Below are 27,939 nucleotides of genomic sequence, written 5' to 3'. Positions count from 1 at the left end.
TGTCTCGGCCTCCCAAGTACGGAGATTACAGTCGTTTTAATAAAAGAAAAGAGGAGGGCTACTCACAGCTAGAAACAGTACAACTTCAAGGATAAAGATTTTTTTAAAACCTTATAAGCGCTCAGAAACATGTTACTGACAAAAACAAGATACAAAGAGAAACTCGAGATTTTGGTGGGAAAAAAATCTAGAATGACAGCAACAAGCATTTGTAATGCCTTTGGACAAAATACCAGTTTTATGGAAAACGTTAAGGAATGATTAAATCCTAACACGCTTGGTAGGAATTAGATTCTGGGATTTCACTGAATTATGCTATTGGTGATCTAAAGACATTTTGTTCTGATGACTAAGAAGACAAGAGCCACAGAGAAATGGTCCGCACAGCACAGGGTACAAATGAGCAAGCTGCATGCGGCGTGGTTTGGATTGCTCGTGGAGTACATGAGCCTGCTCTCTGAAACGACAGGGCCAGGAGGGCAGCTGAGGGTCAGAAACTGTTATTAGGCAGACGTTAATCACAGAATGGGTCAGGAAAATGGTTCTTGAGTGATGGGATTAGCTTTTGTTCTTTTTTATGCTCATTTCTTTTTCTGATTTTCTAACAAACTAGTGTAATTTATAAGAAGAACAATAAATACATATAGTTGTTGTGGGGTTTTTTTTGTTGTTGTTTGGGGTTTTTTGTTTGTTTTTGCTATCCTGGGGATGGAACCCAGGGGGCATTCTACCTCCAAGCTACACACCCAGCCCTAATTTTTTTTTTTTTTTTTTTTTTTTTTTTGGAAACAGAGTCTCACTGAGTTGCAAAAGGCCTCACTAAGTACCTGAGGCTGTCCTTGAACCGCAGTCCTCCTGTCTCAGCTTTGTAAATGCTGGGATTACAACCATGCACCACCATGCCTGGCTAATAAATATTATTTTTAAATATCTTAGGTCAGCATAGTGGTGCATACCTATAATCCCAGTACTTGGGAGGCTAAGACAGAAGGATCACAGGTTTGAGGACAGCCTCAGCACTTTTCATGAGTGTGTGTGTGTGTGTGTGTGTGTGTGTGTGTGTCTGCAGATTGAACCCAGGGGTGTTCTACCTCCAAGCTACACCACCAGCCCTATTTTGCATTCTTTATTTTGAAACAGAGTCTTGCTGATTCGCAGAGGACCTCACTAAGTAGCTGAGGCTGCCTGAGATCCTCCTGTCACTGCCTCCCAAGCACTAAGGTTACAAGCATGCACCACCACACTGGGCTCGAGACCTGTTTCAAAATAAATAAATAAATAAATAAGGATGGGGGTGTAGCTCAATGGTAGAATGTCCTGGTTTCAAGCCCCAGTACTGCAAAAAATAAATGACAAAAATAAAGATCACTGAAGAATGGCTGGGACTGTTTTGTTGTGTTTTGTTTTTAACTAGCCCATCTTCACATAAAGCACTTCCAAATTAAAACTAGTTTTTTTCATAGTAGTATTTCTAGTGTCAGGAGACTGATTCTGGTTGAACACCTTACCTATATACACAGTTTCTATGTTGTAGGAAATCAACTCAAACACCAACCTCTTTCCTTGCTGCGCTTTTACATGGCCATGTGCAGACCGAAAGAGCTTGGATTTCAGCTGATCTCTGACCGTGAGCAAAGCAGTTAAACGTAGGTGTGCTCAGCTTCCACATGTATGGAATAGGGATTCAGGGTGGGGGGTTGGTTGTTTGTTTTGGTGGTACTGGGGGGAACTCAGGGGCTTTTCTACCTCTGGGCCATAGTCCCAGGCCTATTTTATACATTATTTAGAAACAGGGTCTCACTAAGTTGCTGAGAGCCTCACTAAGTAACTGAGGCTGACTTCAAACCTGTGCGATCCTCCCGTCTCAGCCTCCCCAGTGCGGGGATGACAAGGGTACGCCACCACGCCTGGCTTTTGAAATAGGGATTTCAGAAGATACTTCGTGGGGGAGTAATAAATTTCAGTAAGTTAATAATACAAGAGTGTATGTAAGAACTTGACTTGTAGAATTGGCTAATATTAGCTTTAGAATTGTGAGGATTAAGTTTATCATGTTAAGTCAGTTACTTGAAATATTCAGAGCCATACTTTATATATTTCAGTCTTTTGTGGTGGGGGGGGCGTACTAGGGATTGAACCCAGGGGCATTCTACAACTGATCTGTACCTCTAGCCTTTTTAAATTTTTTATTTTGAAAGAAGGTCTCACTGGCCCTTAGCAACTCAGACCCTGTTCCAGAATAAAGAATAAGGCTGGGGTTGTAGCTCAGAGATAGAAAGCCCCTGGGTTCCCTCCCCAGTATCACACACACACACACACATAAAGGTCTCACTAAATAGCTGAGACTGACCTCAAACCTGCAATCCTCTCGTCTCAACCTCCCAAGTAGCTCAGACAGTAGACACGCGCCACCTAGTCTGGATGGGTTTTCTTATTAGACATGTGGCTTGCAATTGCTTTCTCAGATGTCAGCCTGAAAGTGGATGTTGTATGTCTGAAGTTTTAGAGCGGTTTTGAGAGAGGCTTACTGTGTTTACAATGACCACCTGAATTGGTCACATCTGCCCTTTGATACCTTGCAAGAAGTAATGAAATTTACCGTAAGCTCAGAGAGGAAAAGTCAAGCCTGAGATAAAAAGCTCAACTAACAGTTAACCATGTTTTTATGTTTCACCAGGCTTAGCTGCAAGAATCTGAAATTGCCTTGATATATAAAAGAGCAACTTTCAAGTGTATTTGCTAAATAATTAAAATGCAGCTTAATTTATTAGTTTTCATGAAGAAGATACAGGCTTTGATAAATTTTTAGTAAACTATCCTTACAATTGCTTATTTCTCATTTTTCTTCCTTGTACCCTAAATAAGATTGTTGATAATAAGTTGAGGTGCTAAACATTGTTTTTTTTGTTTTGTTTTTGTTTTGTATTGGGATTGAATCCAAGGACATTCTACCTCCAAGCTACACCCTCAGTTCCTATTTTTAAAACTTTTCTTTTGAAACAGGGTCTCACTAGGTTGATGAGAGTCCCACTAACTTGGCTAAGACTGGCCTTGAATCTGCAATTCTCCCGCCTCAGCATCCCCAATACTGAGATCATGGGCATATGCCAACACACACACACACACACACACACACACACACACACACACGGCCTCCAGTACTGGGATTATGAGCATGTGCACGTGTATGCACACACCAACACACACACACGGAATTAAACCCAGTTCAACTTCTGAACTCCGCCCCAGCTCTTTATAGTTTTTGTTTTGAAACAAGATTTCTCCAAGACACTAAATGCATGGCTGAGTTGCTGTTGTACTGGTCTCAAACCTTCATTTCTCTTGTCTCAGCCTCCTAAGTCCTGGGACTACAGGCACATCCCACCATGCACAGCTGTAATGGCTGGTTTTACTACAGGGAATTGAGGATTTGGGAATGGGTGGTTTTTTTAATATGGGTATCATCAACTAAGAAAGGCAGGGCAAACTTTTTTTTTTTTGGTGGCACTGGACATTGAACCCAGGGGCAGTCTACCTCTGAATTTCACCCCCAGCCATAGTTTTTATTTTGAAACAGGGTCACACTAAGTTGTTGGTGGCCTCACCAAGTAGCTGAGACTGGCCACAAACCTGCAATCCTCTTGTCTCAGCCTCCCAAGTACTGGGATTGCGAGTGCAACCACCACGCCCGGCTAGGACAAACTCTTTTTGCGATACTGGGGATGGAACCCAGGGGCATTGGGCCTCCGAGCTACACTCCCAGTCCAATTTATTATTATTTTTTTTCACTACAGGCGTTTTATTACTTTTAAAGGGGATACAGATAAAAGTAGTAACAAAACCTACCAGTGGCTAAGCAGTTGGAAACCCCCTCATTGGAAACCACTGTCTTTAGTTTACAGAGTTAGCACTTTGAAGTAAAAATTAAACCAAATAGGGAAAGAGGTAATACTGCTTGTCCCTGATACCATGACTGTTTATTACATGTTTTGCCATATAAATTACCCAGAAAATAGTTGAGGGGGTACTAGAATTTGCCATTTACTTAGTGCATAGCAGGTGGGCATACAACTTCTCCCTCTCAGGCAATTTTAAAAAACAAAATTTGCTTCTGTAACAAAAGTAAACAAATCAAGTGTCATTCCTATACTAGATAAAGTTTGAGCCAAAATTAGCCTCCAGGGCTTTAATGAATATGGCCCCTACAAAAAAGTCACAAAAAACTTGTATAAATTATATTACTTATTATTGTAATTAGATCTTCACAATCAAAGTTGTCTTTTCACCGTCTGTGTTTTGTTAATGTGAAACTAAATTGTAGTTATAAAGTTGGTTGCCTAGGGAACAATAGCAATTTTTTATTATTTTTTGAAACAGGGTCTCACTGAGTTGCAAAGGGCCTCACTAAGTAGCTGAGGCTGGCCTTGAACCGTGATCCTCCTGTCTCAGCCTCCCGAATGCTGGAATGCTGGGATTACAAGCGTGCGCCACCACGCCCGGCTCAAACATTTTTTGAAAAGCTACTCTAGCCTCACTGGAGTTCAGGATTAGGTTGATTTATGTTCTTGGGTAGTTAAAGTAAAAAATTTTTTTTTTTTTTTTTTTTTTTTTTTTTTTTAGGTACTGAGGATGGAACACAGGGGCATTCTACCTCTGAGATACACCTTCAGCCCTATCTTTTTTTTTCCCGGGTCCGGGGATGGAAGGGGCTTTCTACCTCCAAGCTACACCCCTGCCCTATTTTTATTTATTTTTTGTGTGTAGTGCTGGAGATGGAACCCAGAGGCTTTCTACCTCTGGGCTACACTCCCAGACCTATTTTGTATTTTATTTGGAAACAGGGTCTCACTAAGTTGCTGAGAGCCTCACTAAGTAGCTGAGGCTGGCTTCGAACCTGTGTGATCCTCCTGTCTCAGCCTCCCAAGCACTGGGATTACTAGCATGTGCCACCATGCCCAGACCCTGCCCTATTTTATTTATTTATTATTTTTTGGTGGTACTGGGGTTCCTGGAAACCCTTCTACTTCTGGGCTACACTTCCAGACCTATTTTTGTACTTTTTTTATTTGGAAACAGGGTCTCTTAGCCAGCGCGGCTGGCTTCGAACCTGCGCGATCCTCCTGTCTCCGCCTCCCAAGTGCAGGGATTACAAGCGTGCGCCACCACACGCAGCTTATTCTTTATTTTGAAGCAGAGTTTCACTAAGTTGCAGAGGGCCTCAGTACCGCAATCCTCCTATCTCAACCTCCCAAATGCTGGGATTACAAGCATGCACCACCACGCGCGGCTAGCTAAAGTAAATTTTTAAAAATTGAGGGCTACTTAAGGTAAGAATAAGATTTCAGCCTAGTCTCCAGGTGACATGATGACTTTTGCTGAGGTCCACAGGCCCATAGTTCTTAATCAGAGTTTTCTACAGATATTATTTTGATGTGTTTCCATTGTTTGTTTTTTCCTACATGTACACATACTAATATACTACTCTCTCCAAGCAACAGCATATATTAAAATTCTTCTGTTATTAAATACTTGGAATATCAAGTATTGGGGAGTAAGGACCCTTCAGTAGCGAAATTAGGTGATCGAGTACTAACTCAAGTGTAATATGCAGCCATTGAAGATAATCAGGACAATAGGGTCGAAAGCTTCTACAGTGTATTAAGCGGACAAAAGACCTATACGAAAAGTTGTGGGTTCTTTGCTGTGAGTTGCATGTTCATGCAGTTACTTCTGTGGCCGTCTGTATGCTTAGCTTTACTGAGACTCCTGCTGTGAGCAACCTGCATTCTGCGTCTCCCCAGCAGCTCTCCTGAGTGCACCCAGCGACCACGTACCTGCTGCCATCCTAGCATTCCTCGTGGTTAATTAGGAGTGCATCTGTCTCAGCTGCGACCTGTGATCCCAGAAAAGCATGGGTAGTTTAGCAAGCCCTTACTTCAAAATAAAGTACGAAGGTCTGGGGACTCAGCTCAGTGGCCTCACATCCCTGGTTCTGTCCAAGAAAGTGCAGTTACCTTCGCGGACAGCCTCAGCCACTTAGGCCCTCTGCAACTTAGTGAGACCCTGTTTCAAAATAAAGAATAAAAAATAGGGCAGGGACTGTGGCTTGGAGGTCAGATGCCTCTGGATTCCATCCCCAGACCCACAAAAAAATAAAAAAGTGCAGTTACCTCTTGAGTTAGGGACTGGTTTTTGTTTTGTTTCAATCTTGCCACACCTAGCACTCTGTACCTACCAGAACTTAATACTTAACCAAGACTAATTTTGTTTGTTTTTGGTACTAGGAATTGAACCTGGGGGCGTTCTACCTCTGAGCTACACCCCAATCCTATTTTAATTTATTTTTGTTTTGAAACAGGTTCGCTAGGTTAATGAGAATCTCACTACTTGTTCTGAAACTGTCCTTGAACCTGCTATCTTTCTGTCTCAGCCTCCCAAGTACTGGGGTTACAGGTGTGCACTACCACGCCTGGCTAACCAAGACTAATTTTAAGTAGAGAACATTGTCCTGGGATTTTATGGGACATAGAAAGATAACAGTACTTCCCAATTTCCAAACCAACAAATAATCTAATGAGAATATAAATAGAAGTAAAATTAATTAAAAAAAAAAAACTACTAGGAGCCGGGCGTGGTGGCACACGCTTGTAATCCCCGTGCTTGGGAAGCTGAGACAGGAGGATCGCACAGGTTCGAAGCCAGCCTCAGCTAATTAGTGAGGCTCTCAGCAACTTAGTGAGACCCTGTTTCCAAATAAAATATAAAATGGTTCTGGAAGTATAGCCTGGAGGTAGAAAGCCTTTGGGTTCCACCCCCAGTACCACCAAAAACAAACAAACAAACAAACAAAAACAAGGAAGAAACATCATCATGACCAAATTATAAACCAGGTATCAGTAAGAGGAATTACAATATCCATTTTATGAAGGACCAAAATTAATACTGGCTCCAAAATAGGTGTTTGCTATAGTTGCATTGTCACGTGGTTTGATGCTGTATGTTGGAATACTAATAAGTGCATATAGGGAGTATTTTAAATATGTGTATTTACAATTCTAATTACTTTTTAATACTGTAGGTATAAGAGTAAATACTTCACTCAGTGGCACTTTATTATCTTAGGATGTTACCACATCTCCAAAAACTATTGCTATCTCTCTGCAATGCTGATACGGAGCCAGCCACCTTGTATGCACTCAGAAGTGTTCCCGCGGTTGGAATCTCCATAGTGGGAATGTTTGGGAACTAGATGACAAGTGTAACTTTTTTCTTTTCTCTTTTTTGTTATCCTGGAAACCCAGGGGCACTCTGCCTCCAAGCTATACCCTGCAGCCCTATTCGTTATTCTTTATTTTGAAACAGAGTCTCACTGCCTTGCAAAGGGCCTCAATAATTGGCTGAGGCCAGCCGCGAACCATGATCCTCCTGTCTCAGCCTCCCAAATACTGGGGTTACAAGCGTGCCCACCACGCCCAGCTTTACAAGTGTAAGTTTCAAGTATTAACTATTCAGCAGGGAGGTGGCTTACATCTCGGTGGTAGTGTCTGCCTAGCATGCGTTAGAGTCTTGATTATCTAACGGGGTTGGGGATATACAGCTCAGTGGTAGAGTGTCTGAGTGTCTGCCTAGCATACCTGAGAACTAGATTGTATCCCTAGCACCACACACACAAATACAGTGAATGCTATTTTTGCCAGTTTGGGATGGGTGGGGGTTCCCCTTGGTCAGATAGCTCAGTTTCATTTTTGCTTAGATGTCTGAGTTGTCCTTGCAGTTAAGAGACTTAATGTATACAACATTTTAGCTATGGAAAGATGCTAACCTGGGAAGAAAAAAAAATTCTCTTTGTCAGAAAACCCACAAAAACCATAATGAAATATAATCTACAAGGTTTTGACTATACAATGGTTTGGATATAATTTCATTAAACTTTCATGTACTTAAACACAAGAATTGAATTTGTTATTTTCCCATTGTATTAAAGTACATAATAGTATCAAGTCTGAATTATAACAGAGGAACACGGCAGCTTTTTTCAAATTACATATATATCCATTTTATCTGCTACAACCTGATTATGTAATTGGGATTTGTATTTGTTTTAATATTTCAGATATTTTTTCCCTAAACAATCATGTTTCTGATATTGTTAAAACTGTTTGGCTGGGTGTAGGAGCGCATGCTTGTAATCCCAGTACTCAGGGGGCTAAGACAGGAGGATTGCAGGTTCTCAGCCAGCCCCAGCTACTAGTGAGGCCCTATTTCAAAATAAAGAATACAAAACAGGGCCGGGGGTGTGGGTCAGAGTAGAATGCCCCTGAGTTCTGTCCCAGCTCCGGGTAGGAGCTGCTGCTTAGGGCTGGGAGTGGGACTCTGTGGTAGAGCCTGTCTACATGTACACGGCACTGGGTTTAATTCACAGTGTTGCAAAAAAAATTTAAATTATTTTTCTTTATCAGGATTATGTGATCTTTTAAGTATTTTGAAGTACATAGAAAAATTTGTCATGTTTATTTAATTAAGCCATTTAAATTAGTGGTGCTTAATCTTTTTTGTTTCAAAAGAATCTTATGTAAGTTAAGTATTACCTTGCCAGGAAAAATGTACAAGTAGCTCTTCAGTAGCTGATGCTTCGCCTAATCTAGACCCCTCTGGACTTTGTTTTTATATTATGTTTTGAGTTTAACATGTGTGCTCTTACAAATGTCAAAAGATTCTCATCATAAAGCAGATTTTATAAACCTGTTTGCGGTACTGTACCAAGGTGCTTCGGTGATTTTACTGCATCATTTGCATGTAAATCTACAATGATTTGATCTGTGGTTTTTCTCTCAGTCTTATTTCTGATAATTGTGTTTTGACCACAGACTCTTTTTTCTTCCTCTAGATTCTGAGGAGGCCCAGTCTGTCAATCCTTCCAGTGTTGACGAAAACGTTGACTCTGAAACAGAGAAAGACTCTGTCGTCTGCGACAGTAAACAGAGTCTCCCCGGTAAAGCGCCTCTCCCATCGGCCCTTGATGAGTACGAGTTCAAAGATGACGATGACGACGAGGTCAGCACAGTGATGGATGACAGGCACATTCTTAGGAAGGAGCAGCGGAGGGAACACGACTCTGAGGCAGAGAAGAGCAGTTTATTTGCAAAGCAGGAGAAAGCCTTCTATTGTAAATCATTTAAGAGTAAGAAACAGAAGCCGGCCAGAGTTCTGTACTCGAGTACCGACAGTTCTGACGATGAAGTTCTTCAGACCAGAAAGGTTCCTCCTGCGTGTTCGGTCCCTGAAGCATCCAATTCTGGTATGCAAACCAAAAAGGAGTATGAATACAAGCAGAAGGGCAAAGTGAAAAGGAAATTAAAAAACCAGAACAAAAATAAAGAGAACCAAGAGCTGAAGCAAGAAAAAGAGGGGAAAGAAAACTCCAGAGGAGCAAACTTAACCCTCACTGCCGCACTAGATTGTTCAGAAAAGACCCGAGAGGAGGGAAATTTTAGGAAATCTTTTAGCCCAAAAGATGATACTACATTACATTTATTTCATATTTCCACTGGTAAATCTCCCAAACATTCTTGTGGACTAAGTGAAAAGCAGTCAACACCACTAAAACAAGAGCACACTAAAGCGTGCTTATCACCAGGAGGCCCCGAAGTGTCCTCACAGCCTGGTCTTCTTCGGTATGATAATACAGAGTCTGATTTCTTGCCAGAAAGCTCATGTGTAAAATCTTACAAGCATAAGGAAAAGAACAAACATCAGAAAGATTTTCACTTAGAATTTGGTGAAAAATCAAATACTAAAATAAAGGATGAAGATCACAGCCCAGCCTCTGAAAATTCAGACTGCACACTGAAAAAAGTGGATAAAGAGGGCAAAACATTAAAAAAACATAAACTGAAGCATAAGGAGAGGGGGAAGGGGAAACACAAGAAAGAAATGGACAGTGAAAAGGAAAAATACAAAAATAGGGAGGCTCCTAAAGAACTGCAGAGGAGTGTGGAATTTGATAGAGAATTTTGGAAAGAGAATTTCTTTAAAAGCGATGAAACTGAAGACCTGTTTTTAAACATGGAACATGAATCCCTAATGTTAGAAAAGAAGTCAAAACTGGAAAAAAGCATAAAAGACGATAAATCAACTAAGGAAAAGCATGCATCAAAAGAGAGGAGCTTTAAAGAAGAGCGGGAAAAGGCTAAAAGGGAAAGTGAAAAGTCTTTCAGGGAAGACAAGATGAAAGAGCTAAAAGAAGAAAGAGAGAATGTTTCTACAGATAAAGAGACAGAATTTGGTTCTCTGGGTCTGTGTGTAAATGAGGACTCTGTAGGGCTACATTCAATAGAAAAGGAAATGGACATTGAAAAACAAGAAAAGCATATAAAAGAAAGTAAGGAAAAATCTGAGAAACGATTTCAAACTAAAGAAAAGGATTTTGAGAAGACTGAAAGAAAGTTTTCTGAAAAAGAGAAGAAGAAACATGAGCATAGGTCAGACAAGTTAGATTTTAGTGACTGTATCGATAGAATAAAAGAAAAGGACAAGCTGTCTTCACATCACACAGAAAAATGCCATAAAGAAAATGAGAAGACCAAAAATACCCCTAGAAAACCTGATGACAGAGAAAAGAGTAGGGAGAAGATGGATCGAAAACATGACAAAGACAAACCTGACAAAGAGAAACATTTGATGGAGAGAAAAAAGCAGTCAGATAACAGTGAGTACACGAAGTCAGAAAAGGGCAGAAGTAAAGAAAAAGACAGGGACATAGATAAGAAGGAAAAGTCTAGAGATAAAGAAAGTGTAAATATAACTAACTCCAAACACTTACAGGAAGAAAAAAAGCCAAGTATAGTGGACAGTGGTAGTAAAGCACAGTATGAGAAAACTTTATCCCTTAAAGAAAAAACAAAAGATGAACCTTTGAAAACCCCAGACGGAAAAGAAAGAGATAAAAAAGACAGAGATATAGATAGGTACAAAGAACGAGACAAACATAAAGATAAAATCCAACTAAATAGTTTACCCAAACTAAAATCTGAAGCAGATAAAGCTAAATCTAAGTCCTCACCAGCTTCAAAAGACAGTCGACCTAAGGAAAAAAGGTTAGTGAACGATGACTTAATGCAGACGAGTTTTGAACGCATGCTAAGCCTTAAAGACTTAGAAATAGAGCAGTGGCATAAAAAACATAAGGAAAAAATTAAGCAAAAAGAAAAGGAACGATTAAGAAATCGTAATTGCTTAGAACTTAAAGTAAAAGATAAAGAAAAAGCAAAACATACCCTATCTGAATCCAAAAATAAAGAACTTACTAGATCAAAGAGTTCAGAGTTGACTGATTCTTGTACCAAGGAGAAACTCTCTAAAGATACTGTAAGCAGTAGATCACAGTCTGTTGACACCAAAAATGTAATGAATTTAGGGAGAGCCTCCTTCATTTCAGATAATAGCTTAAACAGGTCTCCTAGATCAGAGAGTGAAAAGCCAGGTCTCAGCTCCAGGTCTGTATCCATGGTTTCCGTTGCTAGTTCAGAAGACTCTTGCCATGCTTCAGTGACCACCCCACGGCCCCTGGTTGACTCTGACTCTGACTTGATGTTGGAGGGTTCAGAGTCCCAGATGTCATTTTCCCAGTCACCATTTTTGCCAGTTGCCAAATCTCCAGCCCTTCATGAAAGGGAGTTGGACAGCCTGGCTGAACTACCAGAGCGCATTAAACCACCATATGCAAATAGGCTTCCGGCATCCCATCTCAGGTCCTCTTCTGTAGAAGATGTTAAATTAGTTATAAGTGAGGGGAGGCCCATCGTAGAAGCTCGAAGATGTAGCATGCCATCTGTCATTTGTGAAAATACAAAACAGTTCCAAACAATATCAGAAGAAAGCAATCAAGGTAGCTTGTTAGCTGTGCCAGGAGATAGTTGCCCTTCTCCCACACTTGAGGCGTCCTCAAATGTGCCTGAAAGAGACCTTCCAAATGTATCTAACATACATTCCAGTTTTACAGCCTCTCCAACTAGATCTGTAAACAGCAAATACGCGTCAGCCGATGTGAATGCAATTCAGAGTGCTGCCCCGGTGAGCATTGTGGAGAGTCCTGCACATTTAGAACCAGCGCGTCAGGTCAGCGTGACCCAAAATAAGTCCTGGGAGATGCCCGTCGATAGACTGCGACTGGACTCCGTGAGCACCAGTGACTTTATCTGTCCAAACTCAAATGCACCTGATCATGATTCCTCTGTTGAGAGTTTTTGTAATTCAGAAAACAAAATAGCAAAAGAGCAGAACACTGACATTTTATCTCTGCACCAGACTGACCTGCCAGGAAATTCTTGTGCTCAGGATTCAACATCCTTTCTTCCTTCACAGCAACCTTGCTCTTACCCCAACCAGTCACTTTCAGACACTGAATCTATCCCCAAACATGTGACTTTGTCATACGTTCCCAGTCAAGAACCCGGCCTTGTGCAACAGAAAAATGTAGTTCAAATTATCGGTTCCATTTTAGATACTGATGCTGAATCTACAAAAGATGTGGAAAGTGCTTTTGTCCTAGCAGATGTTCAGAGGACGGATGCCTTTGTCTCAGTGTATTCTGAAAGCACTATTCAAGAAGCATCGCCCAATTTTGAGAAAGCTAATGCTTTGCCTATGTTACCACTGGAAAAGGACTTTAATGGAAGCGATGCTTCCTCCCAGCTACATACACATTATGCTTTTAGCAGGCTAACTTTTAAGTCTTCTGGTGGCCATGAAATGGAGAATAGCAAAACTGATATTCAAGTTATAGCAAATGAAAAAGAAAATAAACTGGAGAGTTTGGTTTTAGCTCACTTGAATAAGTGTGATTCTGGTTTGTGTGACATGAATGTAGGCATGCCTAAAGGAAGCCTGAATGAACAAGCTCACCCAAAACGTGGTCCTGAAAGTGACAAGTGTGTGCTTCCCATCGAAGACGAGGAGTCTCAGCAGAGCCCTGTCTCGAGTCTTGAGAATCCCTCTCAGCAGTCAGCGCAGCCGGAAATGCACAGGTACGGTCAACTCGCTAAAGTAGAATTGGAAGAAAGTGCTGAAGACGATAAAGCTGAGAGCCATGTCCCTCAAAGAATGACTAGAAACAAAGCAAATACAATGGCGAATCAGAGCAAGCAGCTTCTTGCCAGCTGTGCGCTGCTACCAGAAAAAGACAGTGACTCTTCGTCTCCTAGAGGAAGGATAAGATTAACTGAAGAAGACGACCCTCAGATCCACCATCCACGGAAACGCAAAGTGTCGCGTGTACCTCAGCCTGTGCAAGGGAATCCCTCTTTACTGCAGGCAAAAGAGAAAACTCAGCAATCTCTGGCAGCCATCGTGGATTCTCTGAAACTAGATGAGATTCAGCCATACAGTTCAGAGAGAGCAAATCCATATTTTGAATATTTGCACATAAGGAAAAAAATTGAGGAAAAGCGCAAATTATTGTGTAGCGTTATCCCTCAGGCACCTCAGTATTACGACGAATACGTAACGTTTAATGGATCGTATCTCCTGGATGGAAACCCTCTAAGCAAGATTTGTATTCCCACAGTAAGTAGCATTGTTCCTTGGTCTACATCTGCAATATTGGCCAGTAGAGTCTAATGGCAAGCCATATATGTAACTTTAACTCCATACTGAACATCTTAATAAGTAAAAAGAAGCAAGTAAAATCAATTTAGTTAATGTCTTATATAGCTCAGAACTTTCCAAAATGTTATTTTGATGTATAATCAATATAGAAAATTTATTAATGAGGTTTTTCCTTTTTTTTAACTAAATCTTTGAAATTTAGTGTGCTCATATAGCAAATCTCCACTCACACTTAACAGCATTTCAGAACGTGCTCAGTGGACACGTGCGGCTAGTGGCTTCCGTCCTGGACAGCGCCGGTCTGTTTTCTTCTCCTGACCAGCTTTTCTTTTGTCTCAAAGGAGGTCTGCTTCTTGGAAGCTCGTGCCTCCTCTGCGCATGCTGCTGTTCTCGTCCTTTCCCATCTTCTCAGGAACTCCCCAGGACAGCGTTCTCGCTAACACATGCCTAGGCCCTGCGTTGGCCTCCATTCGCCCCGGTGTGTCGGGGTCTTCCCCCTGGACGGCTGGCTCAGCAGGCTTGCTTTGTCTCCTTCGGTCGCTGCTGGACTCTTGTTGGCAAGGAGTCTGCCTGAGGGTCTCTGTGTCTTCTCTTATTCACTCCCTGGCGTTATGCATGGTAGAGGTCACGAGTGAGTTCATCATGACCAGATTCACTGGCCTTTCTTTTTCTTTTTTTTTTTTTATTTTTTATTTTTTATTTTTTTGCGGGTCTAGGGATGGAACCCAGGGGCATTCTACCTCCAAGCTACACCCTCTGCCCAATTTTTTATTCTTTATTTTGAAACAGGGTCTCACTGAATTGCAGAGGGCCTCACTAAGTAGCTGAGGCTGTCCGAGAACCGCAATCCTTCGGTCTCAGCCTCCCGAATGCTGGGATTACAAGCGTGCACCACCGCGCCCGGCTTATTTTTCTTTATGTTGATTTGTCAGATTCGACATTGTGACCATCTTGTTCTTCCTAAAATGTGTTGGCACTCTTATCATATCTCTGCCTCACTATTTCTTTTAACGATTTCTTTGCCCTTTAAATGTGAGTTCTGAAGTTATCCATTCTTCAGTCAACTTTCTGATCTGTGTGCTTTTCATATGTGAAAGGTATCTGTTTTTTCTGGTTTCAGGGGGCTTCCAGGTATCAGTAAGTCCCCAGAAAGTTCTTACTTAGTGATACATGTCTGTTAAGCACCAGAGTCAAACATAGGAGGTGCTTTCTAGGCATCAGCGTCTAGGTGTTTTTCAAACACCTCAGCCACAGTGGGTTCTCCAGAAGCTGACTCTGGGGAGGTGAGTGCCAGTGGGAAAGTGTTGAGGGAGGCAGAGCTGGACATAGGACGGGGTGGGGCTGAAATGTGGCCTCGTGGGATTGCTTGTGCCTTGAGCATTCCCTGCGATATCAGCATAGCCAGTCTTCTGTGTGTCCGCCTCTGTGTCGTGGTCTGATTGAGGGACAGGATGCTGTCCGTTAGAGACTGAGTCCCAAGCTGGTCTCCAGCCCCGAGAACCCTGCTGATACCCTTAGCCATGTTTCTGGCTGCTTCTCACAGATCTTAGAATTACTGTGTTCTGTAGCAAGCTCGTTTCTCTAATTCTTCGGCCTAGACGTTATCTTCTCAGTGCAGATTACTCTGGCACTCCTATTCTAGACGAGTGGATACTCCTCATCCGTGCTCCTTAAGAACCCCAGGTCTATAGGGCTGAAGAACTAGAAGAGCAGCGCCTTGGCCGGGCGTGGGGCGCACACTTGTCATCCCAGCATTCAGAGGCTGAGGCGGGAGGATCGTGGTTTGCAGACAGCCTCAGCTACTTAGTGAGGCCCTCCACAACTTAGACCGTTTCCAAATAAAGAATAAAAAATAGGGCTGGAGGTGTAGCTTTAAAGTAGAATGCCCCTGGGTTCCATCCCCACTACCGCAAAATAAAAGAGTAGCACCACACCCTCCACAACTCTCATGCTGAGGGCAGTTGACAAGACATAGAAGTCAAATCTGTTACTGTAGTTAGAGACTTGGTTTCTTCAGTCCCGATGTGTTACTTATCCTGCCGAATTTTCACATCCTGACGTGAATGACGGTCCTTGTGATTTTATGTAACATGCTTCAGTCCCCGTGATTCCTGTGTGCTAATTCTGAGTAGTTTTAGGAGATCCAGGCTGATTGTTTGGCAAGAGCTTTTCATATTTAGTGCTCTCTGTTCCGATGACTTTGCGGGGAGTAGGAGATGTGCTCTTGTGCCGTTTGAACGTCGATTGAGTGGAAACCATCAGCAGGCGGGTGGTGATTATAAGCAAGCGGCGGGGGGGGGGGTGAGATTCAGGTGCTCCAAGGGTACAGAGGAAATGCCCCGGGTCACAGAGGGCGCAGCGGCGTCACTGCACGCTGACCGTCGAGTGCGCGTGTGGGTTGAGCCCTTTCCTCCATCTCGGCGTCTCTCAGAAGCCCCTCTGATACCAGGTCAGGAATGAGCCCGTGAGCATTTCCGAGTGTGCGCAGCCGTGCGTGACGCCCCACGTAATGACGGCATTTGAAAGCCATGAGTTCATTCGACCATTTCATCTCCCTTTATGATAAGTTCACTGAGTGTATTTAATCCCAGCATTCGGGAGGCTGAGACAAGGATCGCGGTTCACAGCCAGCCTCAGCTACTTAGTGAGGCCCTCTGCAACTTCGTGAGACCTTGTTCCAAAATAAAGAATAAAAAATAGGTCTAGGGGTGTGGCTCAGAGGTAGAATGCCTTTGGGTTCAATCCCCAGTACTGCCATGAAAATAAAAAAGAATAGCCCATTTTTGCAAGTAAAATCTAATGATATTTGATTCTGTTTTTAGATTACACCTCCGCCTTCGCTGTCAGACCCACTTAAAGAACTCTTTCGGCAACAGGAAGTTGTAAGGATGAAACTGCGTTTGCAGCACAGCATTGAAAGGGTGAGGTACATTTAAGTAATACGAGTATATTTTACAGCTTTTCACTAGCAGACTTTCCTTGTCTAGAGCCATTCGGAGGAAGGGTTTCACTCTGTTACCTGTGCTTACTCAGCTAAAGGGAGAAGTTTTACACCTATCTTAGGACAGCTGCCCCTACTGCAGTTCATGTTGAGTGTATATTTGATAGATAATTCATGGGTGTGTGTGTTTTACTGGGGATGGAACCCAGGGGCATTGTACCTCCGAGCTACACCCACAGCCCTAGTTTTCATTCTTTATTTTGAAATAAAGGGCCTCACTAAGTAGCTGAGGCTGTCCCCGAACCACGATCCTCCTGTCTCAGCCTCCCGAATGCCGGGATGACAAGCGTGCGCCACCACGCCTGTATTAAATTCATATTTGATACATAAGCCTCTCACTTTTCCTTACTCTTTGTTGAGTTTGTAGAACTACAGCAACAGATTCTGAGGACATTCAGATTTCCAAGTTTTTAGCCTTGTTTCATGTACCAGCTGCTTTGGGGTTAAAGTACAAATGCTGTGTCCTTGACAGTTCTGCCTGAGTGTCTGGTTTTCAGAGGTTAGTATTGGAATGAAATGACAGGAAAGACTGATTATCTAGTTATTTACAGAAGTCATCGAAGTCATTCTTTATTGTGAAACCAGGGTCTCACTAAGTAGCTGAGGTTGTCAGCAAACAGCAATCCTCCTGTTTCAGCATCCCACGTACTGAGATTACAAGCCGGTGCCACCACGCCCAGCCGATCTTGATTCTTTAGTCTTCACTGACTTATGAAGAAAGGAAGGCTAAAGTCCTCGGCACTTGAGGGCAGGACGGGAAGCATGGCATGAAGAGGCAGGCACGCCCTTTGTGTTCAGCAGGACAGGGGCACTGTAGACCTGGGGCTGCCATCTCGACTCCTCGTCAGTCCCAGGGTTACAGCCGTTGATAGTTAAGCCAAAGAATGCACTGCCCACCAGATGGCATGAACAGTCCCACCAGGATCAGGTGGATTGGGGTCTGCCCGAGGCTCCGGCCTGCCGAGTGCCGAGATGCTTGTTCATCTGTTAGCCTCAGCTCTCTGCCTGTTATGAGACTGGAGGTGTGGGGCCCACTTAGCTCAGTAAAGCAGAATTCTCCTGTGAGGCCAGAGGGCCAGAAGCAGCCGGCACCGGCATTCACTTTTATGTCTATGAAAATGTTTATAATAAAAGAAGCCGTCGCCGCAGCTTAAAATGGCCGTGATCAAACAGGTGAGAAACGAAGCCGGGCGTGGTGGCCACGCAGCACTCAGGAGGCTGCGGCGGGAGGACTGCACAGGTTCAAAGCATATTTTAAATGATTTTATTTTAAAAATTAATGTTTTTTCATTCTTTGTTTAACTAGGAAAAACTTATTGTATCAAATGAACAGGAAGTTCTACGAGTTCATTACAGAGCTGCAAGAACATTGGCCAATCAGACACTGCCATTTAGTGCTTGTACCGTCCTCCTGGATGCAGAAGTGTACAGTGTGCCTTTGGACTCTCAGGTAAAGTGCTCTCGGTACACGTGGAGTGCTCTCAGGAAAACGAGGCGTGGTCACACATGCTTGCAATCCCAGCATTAGGGGCTGAGACGGGAGGACAGCGATTCACAGACAGCCTCGGCTACTGAGGCCCTTTGCGACTCAGTGAGACCCTGTTTCAAAATTAAGAATAAAAAAACAAAAAAGGGCTGGGGGTGTAACTCAGGAGTACAATGCCCCTGGGTTCTATTCCCGGTACAAAAAAAAAATACACCTTGAAGCTAGGCAGACATGGTAGTGCATGCCTGTAATCCCAGCTACTCAGGAGACTGAGGCAGGAGGATAGTAAGCTCAAAGCCGGAAATTTAACCCTGTCTCAAAAATATATATAACTTGAGCTGGTCATGGTGGCGCACACTTGTGATCTCAGCGCTTGGGAGGCTGAGGCAGGAGGATCACACAGGTTCGAAGCCAGCCTCAGCTACTGAGTAAGGCTCTCAGCAACTTAGAACTTATTTCCAAATAAAGTATAAAAAAATAGGTCTGGGAGTGTAGCCCCTGGGTAGAAAAGCCTCTGGGTTACACCCCCAGTACCACACAATATATGTATGTATGTATGTATGTATGTATGTATGTATGTGTATGTATATACATACACACACACACACGCACGCACGCACGCACGCACGCACATACATCCGTACATATAAAACTTGTAGCCGGGCATTGTGGTTCAATCCCAGTCCTTGTGAAGCTGAGACAAGAGAACCACAGATTCGTGGCCAGCCTCAGAAACTTAGCAGGACCCTTCACAACTTAGTGAGACCCTGTTTCAAAATAAAGAATAAAAAACAGGGCAGGGGGTGTAGCTTGGAGGTTAAATGCCCCTGGATTTCATCCCCAGACCCGCAAAAAAGAAAGTTAAACATAAAAAGTTTAAAAAAATAACTGTGAGAGTCGTTAGAAATAGTCACAAAACTAGAGTTAAAACCAACTCGGGTCACAGTTGGCCTAATAGTTAAAGGGCTGAAAAACTTTTTTGGGAAGTATTTTTCATATTAAGCTGAAGAAAATACTGCTTTGGACTACATTTACTTATCTTGGACTTCTTTCCAATACTTATTTTCTTTATTCTCTCCTAGTAAATTATATAAATTTTTAATCAAAAAGGGATGGGGGGGTTATTGGGGACTGGGGTGTGCAAGCCAAGGGCTTTTCTACCTCTGGACTATACTCCAGGACCGGTTTTATATTTTATTTGGAAACAGGGTCTCACTGAGTTGCTGAGAGCCTCACTGAGTAGCTGAGGCTGGCTTCGAACCTGCGCGATCCTCCTGTCTCAGCCTCCCAAGCGCGGGGATTACAAGCGTGCGCCACCACGCCCGGCTCACAAAGGGATTTTGAGTGTTTGGGGGAAGGGGTTGGGGATGTAATCCAGGAGCAGTCAACCTCCGACCTACATCCACTGCCCTATTTTTTCTTTATTTTGAAACAGGGTCTCACTGGGTTGCAGAGGGCCTCACTAAGTAGCTGAGGCTGTCCGATCCTCTGGTCTCAGCCTCCCAAATGCTGGGATTCCAAGCGTGGACCACCACGCCCAGCTGGATTTTGATCATTTAAGTAATTTATTGTATGCTGTCCCAAATTTTTTTAGTGATCCAGACCACCTGGTTTTTCCACCCCCGTCCCCACGCTAGTAGGGTGAACCAAGGGGCATTTACCTCTGAGCTACATCACCAGGCCTATTATTTTATTCTTTATTTTGAAAGAGTGTCTCACTAAGTAGCTGGGGCTGGCCACGAACCTATAATCCTCTTGTCTCAGCCTCCCCAGAAGACCTCGTTTTAAACCAAAATGAGTCTTGATGGGACCAAGATGTGAGGCATAACGCTTGTCAGAGGAGCTGCTCCTCAAGGCCTTTCTGTGTTTCGAGGACTCGCTTATGCGCAGAACCCTTTTACAGTTGGCTTTAGAAGAGCAGGTTTGAGTAGCAGGCTTATTTCCGCTGAAAGTAGTCTCTGAGGAACTAAGGGCCTGGTACCCCAGCCTTGGGTAAGGCCCTAGATGACCCATTAGCCTACTCTTCCATAATAGTAGAAGGTGATTGTCATTTTAAAACATTGAACAGTAACATTTAAAATGGCCTGGGCGTCTTACTTGAGTAAGAAGCGGTGGTTGCAGCTTGAATAGTGGCGTGTGGGCCCGCTAACGTGGACGTCACGTGCGGCCCATGGGCACCGAGGCACGAGCGGCAATCTTAGGAGGGGAGCTAAGCTGAGGCGCTTCCTGTGTGCACCTGGAGGACACTCTCCATTCTCATACAGCTTAGGAGAGGTCCTCCTAACCCATTTTAGAGAATAGAAAGTTGAGAGTATCACTAATGCAGGCGCATTCAGTAAGGTACAGAGCTAGGATTTGAATGGCCTGTCTTAATTCCAAATCGGTAGTCTTCATGGTTGATATAGACTCTTCATGAGCATTCCAAAGAAGTTCTCTTAGAAGACGCGGCATCTTCAGAGGCAGCTGCCGCCCACCGGCGCTTTTGTCTCCCCACGTGTGATAAACGAGAATTCAATCTGAAGTCAGTTGTGCGTGGTTAGGGTGTCACAGGCACGCTGCTTGATACGACGTGCCTTTTTGAGAAACACCTTTGACTCACAGAGCAATAGGAATCTAATTAGTAACCAAAAGCAGCCGCTGAGAGAATTCTAGCAACTTCTAGAATGGAGATGAAAACTTGAATTTTAATGGTATTCAACTTATATGTCTATTTCTCCAATTATTCTCATCATTACTTAGAAGGCATGTACCCTAAAAAGTATTACATGGCACATAAGTTTTTAAATGGTTTATTGTGTTACAGTACTCAGCTGTATTTACCATTCTTTTTCAGTCCGATGACAGTAAGACTTCCGTGAGAGATCGCTTCAACGCGAGGCAGTTCATGTCTTGGCTGCAAGATGTGGATGATAAATTTGACAAATTAAAGGTATGTATCTTTAGAGGGCATGCTCCCCTCCTGAGCAGAAGCTGGTGTTGGACAAGGAGAAAGGATTAGAAAAGGAAATACTAGTCACTTGTCAATTTTCATGCTGGATCATAGTCGGAAGGTAAAGATAAGTGAGCCCGCCGCTGTTCATAAAGACCAGACATAGGGGGGCTGCCATCGTGCCTCCCTGAGAACCAGCCAGTAGAGCAGCCTGTCTATCAGAGCTTAGCAAGAAGTGAAAGGAAAGGCTAAGAAGAGGCATGGCCGGGTGTGGGGCGCCACGCACGCACCCCAGCACTCGGGAGGCTGAGGCCGGAGGATCACGGTTCACGGCCAGCCTCAGCGGCTTAGTGAGGCCCTCCGCAACTCAGCAAGACCGTTTCAAAATAAAGAATAGGGCTGGGGCTGTAGCTCGGAGGTAGAATGCCCCTGGGTTCAATTCCAGTTACCTCAAAAAAGAAACAACGAAGGTGCAGAGCCAGAAATAGTTGGGATGTTGAAGTGAACAGGGTAGAACTGAAATAGATGTTTTTCTCGAGTCTTTTCTCCTTCAGAATCAACTGTTGTAGTCGAGTTGACTGTAGTAAATAGATACACGTAAAAGGTAGAGCCCGCAGAGTCACAATAAGAATTCAGCCTGTTCTTATCACTCCTCAGGCTTCTTTCCTTTAACGTGAGCCTTTTTTATGCTCCTAATATCTCCATTTTAGTTCCTAAAGAAACTATGGGTAAGAGAGGGGTGTGTGTGTGTTGCCAGGAGTGGAACTCGAAGGCATTTGATTTCTGAGCAACAGCCCCAGTCCCCCCACCCCTGTTGGTACTTAGGATGGAGCCCAGGGGGGATTCTACCTTCAAGCTACACCCCCAGCCCTATTTTTTATTCTTTATTTTGAAACAGGCTCTCACTAAGTAGCTGAGGCTGGCCACAAACCTGCGGTCCTCCTGTCTCCGCCTCCCCAGTGCTGTGATCGCGAGCTGTACCACCAGGCAGCTGGGCACAGTGTTTAATGGTGTAGTTAACTCTGCTCTTCTTTTAAATAGACCTGTCTTTTAATGCGGCAGCAACACGAAGCCGCGGCTTTGAACGCCGTCCAGAGGCTGGAGTGGCAGCTCAAGCTCCAGGAGCTCGACCCTGCCACCTATAAGTCTATCAGCATTTATGAAATCCAGGAGTTTTACGTCCCCCTCGTGGATGTGAACGATGACTTTGAGTTGACTCCTATATAGTGTCTCGGCTTCCTGACGATGTCGTCTGCTCAAGCATCATACCATGGGATTCCGCCTTTTGAGAAAATGCTGATATTACGCCTTTACAGCTGTTAGTAAAGTTGGATTAAGCTTGGTTATGTAGTAAACACTGTCGTTTTATAAAAATGAAGAGACGTATTTTGGATCCTAGGTCCAAACATAGTTTCTAACAGAAAACTTATTTATATTGGTGAAAGGTAACTGTTGCTCGGAGCATGTTGACGGACTAAAGGATGTTTAAAAAGAGAGATCCCTAACAGCGCTGGGAGCTGTTGGCACTCTGAGTCCGAGATAACCACTGGTATTCAAATCTCTTTCAGGTTTTACTAAAAATACATCAGTAAACTAAAAGGTTCCATTCCTACCAAATAGTTTCTAATGTAGAAGAAAAACTTGGCACAAAATTTCTTCAGTTTATTATATTTGTAAATTAATTGTATAGTTTTCTTTTTGAAAGTTTTAATATTGTCTTCCTTTTTTAATAACTTATTTTATACATATTGTGCAGATGTACATCTTGTAATTAATGGTCAAAATGTATACAAAGGGATCAGTAGTCAAAATATGTACAAAGAAATAACTGTAAAACTGTTTTGTCTAATGAGTTACTGGACCAAAGTCATAGTTTGTGTGGCGTGTAATCGCAGCGTGTTGAGGTAGTGAAGCTTTTCATAAGGCATGCATGTGTTTGAGGTAGCGTGCTCCCATCACCGTGGCGGTGACCACACACTGACTGTGGTGCATGCTCCCTGTGACTTAGACCTGCCTCTGACTGAGGCCGGGCAGCCAGGCTCCCAGCAGCCTCCTGTGAAGACCCCGACTTAGGTGTTGGCACGTTCTGTAGACTAGTCAGACCAAGAAGCTTAGCTCTTCCATCTCACAGCAGAGCCTCTTTCCCCAGAACAAAAATGCCTTTGAATAAATACTCTGAAATTGTAAATGTCTATTTTAATACTCAACTATGAAAGAATCTGTGAATATATGTAAATATGTTTAATAAATTTTATTGGTCATGTTAAATCATTGTAAAACTTTTTTACATTGCTTAAATTTAACGTTTTAAGCTTAATAACCTTTGCACTTTTAAATAAAAACTGGGTACTTGACAAATGAGACATTTAGTAGTCAAAATAAGGAAAAGCCTCTTGGAAATGTCCCAGTCGATCACTTAGACGTTTATGAAAGATTAATAAGTTGTCTTTTTCCTTGTATTCAGATGTGAAGCATATAATTTGCAAATTTTTATAATTGAAATAAGATTTGGTATGCTGTTTTGTAATAAATTAATTAGCAATATACTTAGGAAAATCCCGTTTCTCCTATAACATGATATAGACTAAATATTGAGGAGTATTTCAGATCTAAAACCTGCTGAGCTGGCAAAACATTTGTGAAAGGAAGATTTACTGTAAAATTTGTCATAAGCATATGAGATAAAATTTACAAAACTCATAAAATACTGCTGGATGTTTTTGGTAGAGAAAGGTGGAAAGTACTCAGGAATGAAGTCGTGTCAGTTGAGCTTGCAGGTGGGGATCCCAGCTAACAAGGGAACGTAATGTTTGAGTGCAAAGGTGTGTATTAAGCTTAGGGGTTTTGAATTTTTACATCAGTTTCTACCTTCATTTTTACTGTACTTGGCATGCGCAATAAAGCAGCACGTGTAAAAGCTACACAGTGCGAGGACTTTATTATTAAAGGTTGGATGTAGTTTGTTTTCCTTAGAAATTTAGGTGAGAGATTTTGGCCTTCTTTATTGGATAAATGGGGCCAGAAAGGCAGGGTAGATTTCAAAGCACTGGTTTTGTTGAAGTTAATTTTATTAAGGCTGGGAACATTAAAAGCTAATTTATAAAAGCAATACTTTTTAATATGAAAAACTTAATGCAAAGTTTGTTTATACTTTTGCCTAAAAAGGAAATTTGATGTGGCTTCTGTGGCAAATCATGAAAATATAAAGACCAGATTAGTGAGTACTGAAGTTGTAGGAAGTAAGAGAGGGCTGAGCTCGGAGAGCATTTGAATCTGATGAGCCAGGCCCAGGGCGGGCATCCATCGCTGGCCACACTGGGCAAAGCTGGAGGAGAAGCAGCCGCCGCGGGAACCTGGTGAGCCCAGGCGGCTGCCCAGCTCTGAGTCTCAGCTGACCGCCCGCCTGGACCTCGGAAAGCTGGGCCTCTCGGGAGTCTGCTTCTGCAGGCTTCCTCTGTAAGGTGACTAAAGCCCATCAGGATAGCTTAAAAAGTTACTGCCTTCTCACAGGAAATTTATAACTAAGCACGTAGTTAAGGGCTCTTGATATTAATAATCTGAAGTTCTGAAAGCTAAAAACAAAAAACGTGGAATGATTCTGAAAGAAAAATAAAGAAGGTTAATCAGTGATTCTTTTTAAACTGTTCAAGTATCATGAACAAGATAACTAAATTGTACCTAAGGATTTGTATTTCTTTAAATCTTGTTCTAAATCGTATCTGTTTAATAAATGACTAGTTGATATTTGTGCATGTTATTTAATAAAGAGATATATTTTTATAGAAAAAATAAGAGTGGCGTGTGTTAAGTGTTTTCCCTTAGTTTTCCACTCACACGTAACTATAAGCCAAATACCCACGTTTACTTGGGCGCCCGGCATGCACCAGGCCCTGGGCTCAATCTCCAGTGCTGCACAGTAAATAAATAAATGAGCTGCTGTGGAGACGGGGCGGGCTGCGCGCCCCGTGAGGCTGATGGGGTGCGGGTGTCACGCGGCTTGCCGTCATGTGATGTGCAGAGCTGGAGGCATGGCTTCGTGGGCAGTAGCATTGTCAGGGTGTGGCTTCGACTTTTTGTAGGAAATTTTCTTTGGGGGTTATGGGTTGTACTAGAAATTGAACCTAGGGGCATCTGCCTCTGAGGTACACCCCCAGCCCTATTTCTTTTTGTTATGAAATAGGCTCTGGCTAAATTGCTGAGGCAGGCCTCAAACCTGCAATCCTTTTTTTTTTTTTTTCTTTTCCAGTACTGGGGATGGAACCCGGGGCACTCTACCTCCGAGCTACACCCCCAGCCCTAATTTTTAATCTTTATTTTGAAACAGGGTCTCACTAAGTTGTGAAGGGCCTCACTAAGTAGCTGAGGCTGTCCTCGAACCTCGACCCTCCTGTCTCAGCCTCCTGAATGCTGGCATTATAAGCGTGCCCACCACGCCCCGCTGCAGTCTCTTGCAGCCTCCCATGCACTGGATTACAAGTGTGCCCCACCAGGCCTGCTATACGGAACAGTTTTTTTCTTTTTTTTTTTTTTTTTTGTGGTTCTGGGGGTGGAACCCAGAGGCTTTCTACCTCCGGGCTACACTCCCAGAGCTATTTTATATTTTATTTGGAAACAGGGTCTCGCTAAGTAGCTGAGGCTGGCTTCGAACCTGCGCGGTCCGAAAGCTAAGTCCTGGTGGGACGAGCCCACTCCTGGGGACGGGCTGGATGGGCCGGGGCGGCCCGGCCTGCGCTGACCGCCCCGGCCGTGGCCGCCCCTCGCAAGCCAGCCCAGGGCCGGGGCTCGGGCCGGCGCGTCCCCAGAGGGCGGGCAGGTCTCCGCGGAGTCCCGAAGCCGGGGTCTGAGCCCCGCTGTGAGCGCGCCTGCTCCTGGAGTGAAAGGCCAGACGCCGGCCGGGCTGACGCAGTCTGGCGGCTCGGTGTCCCCTCCCCAGGCCCCGGACGCGCCGGTGAGGAGCGTCCATGGCAGCTGCTGACCTCAGCTCTGCAGGAGAGGGGACGCGGGCCGCGGCAAACCCAGCGAAGGGCTCGTGGGGCTGGGAGAGCGCAGGCCGCGACGCGGGGAGGGAGGGCGGCCCGGCGAGGACTGCGGGCTGCGGTCTGAGGGCCTGCAGGGGCGGGGCCAACCGTGGGCCGAGCCCCGGGGCGGGGCTTGATGGCTTGTGGGCGGGGCCGGGAGTGGCGTGCTCGCGGTGGGGCGTGCGTAAGCCTCGCTCGGAGAGGACCGCCGCCACGGTGGGCGTGGCCCGGGGCCTGCGTAGGTGACGCCGGGTCTGGACCGCCGCGGCGGTGGGCGGGGCCGGCGGCGGTGGGCGGGGCCGGCGGCGGTGGGCGGGGCCGGGGCTGCGTAGGTGACGCCGGGCCTGGACGGCCGCCGCGGTGGGCGTGGCCGGGCGGGCCCGGGGCGTGCGCGGGGCGCCGGGGCTCCTCCCGGAGGCGCGGGCCGGCGGCGGCGGCGGCGGCGCGAGGCTGAGGGCGCTGGGCCGGGGGCGCGGAGGCGCGGCGTGGCTCGGCGGGACCAGGGCGGCGCGAGGTGAGCGGCCGGGCGGCGTCCGCGGGCGGCCCTGCGCGGCTGTCCGGGCGCCGCAGACAAAGGCGGCCGCGCGCCGCTGTGAGCCGGCGCGGACCGCGGGGACGCCGCCGCTTTGTCTCGGGTCCACGGGGAGCGGGGCGCCGCGAGCCCCCGGGTTTGGGCGTGGGCTTTGGGGGAGTAAGAAGCACTTGAGACGACAACTTCCAAGGATGGGGAGGAGTTTTCTACTTTGGGGGGCTGTAAGATGAAAACTAAGTTCTGGACAAATGAGTTTTCAAATGCCTTTTTTAGCTCCCAAAAATATGCACTTACGGCTCCAGAAATCAAATGTGCTGTGAAATAAGTGAGAAAACTGGGGTAACAGTTTTTGGTTTTTGGTTTTTTTTTTCTTTGGTGGTACTGGGGATGGAACCCAGGAGCTTTTCTACCTCCCGGCTCCCTCCCAGACCTTTTTTTTTTTTTTTTTTTTTTTTTGCGGGACTAGGGTATGGAACCCAGAGGCGTTCGACCGCCGAGCTACACCCCCTACCCAATTTTTTATTCTTAATTTTGAAACAGGGTCTCACTGAGTAGGTGAGGCCGGCTTTGAACCTGTGCCATCCTCCTGTCTCAGCCTCCCCAGCGCGGGTTATTAACAGATTTTGAGGAATGCTTTGTGAGTTCAGTAAGAACCACCAGGGCTTTCTTTCAAAATTGAGCTGTAACCCATACAAAGCCCTTTATTCTACTCAATTTCTTACAGACTTTCCTTTATTGCATCTCATAATACTTAAAATGAAGGTGTAATTGTAAAGGCCCCATAAACCCACCTTCTACTCTGCTTACATCAGTAGGTATTTATTTTAATTGGTTATGTTTGGGGCTGTGCTTTAACCTCGGGCAATTACGTTTCTCTTTTTAAAGTTAACCTCCTGTTGGCTGCCTCACCCATGTTAAATCCGTGCTGCTCTTTCTTCCTCTCCGGTTCTGTTGGTTGGTATCTTATAAACGTCCAACAATCTGCTGCTGTAACAGAATTAAGAGTATCTTCACGTTGTAATGGCATGGTGGTGCAGGCCACCATCCTAGTACTGGGAGGCTGGGACAGGAGGATCTTGGGTTCGAGGACGGCCTAAGCAATGTAGGGACTTTCTCAGCAACCTAGGGAGACCCTGTTTCAAAACAAAGTAGAAAGGGCTGGTGGGGCAGCTTGGAGGTGGGATGCTCCTTCATTCAATCCCAAGTACCAAAAAATGTCCTAGCGTTCTAACTTGTGATTCTTTGTCTTAGCCTCACAGATGCTGGAATACCAAGCTTGTGCCACCATGCCCAGTTCACAAATTCGTTTGGATTCTAAGAATTCAAATGTTGGGACTGGAGCTGTATAGTTCAGTGGTAGAACATTGG

At 44.5% G+C, this 27,939-nt stretch overlaps 1 protein-coding gene across 2 annotated transcripts in view; it reads left to right on the top strand.

Moving 5' to 3' along the window:
- Positions 1-22,248, top strand: part of ANKRD12 (ankyrin repeat domain 12) — a gene marked incomplete at both ends in the record, with an annotated part of 81,426 nt that extends 59,178 nt beyond the window's left edge. For both annotated transcript variants that reach the window (XM_080714499.1, XM_080714498.1), the window contains 5 exons: positions 8,888-13,563; positions 16,428-16,526; positions 17,913-18,056; positions 20,926-21,021; positions 22,063-22,248. In XM_080714499.1, coding sequence (XP_080570625.1) covers positions 8,888-13,563; positions 16,428-16,526; positions 17,913-18,056; positions 20,926-21,021; positions 22,063-22,248 — 5,201 coding nt within the window. The remainder of the gene's footprint in view (positions 1-8,887; positions 13,564-16,427; positions 16,527-17,912; positions 18,057-20,925; positions 21,022-22,062) is intronic.
- Positions 22,249-27,939: the final 5,691 nt, after the last annotated feature.

The sequence above is a fragment of the Muscardinus avellanarius genome, assembly GCF_963383645.1.
Source record: "Muscardinus avellanarius genome assembly, chromosome: 17".
Classification (NCBI taxonomy): domain Eukaryota; kingdom Metazoa; phylum Chordata; class Mammalia; order Rodentia; family Gliridae; genus Muscardinus; species Muscardinus avellanarius.
This window is presented reverse-complemented; position numbering and strand designations above follow the sequence as displayed.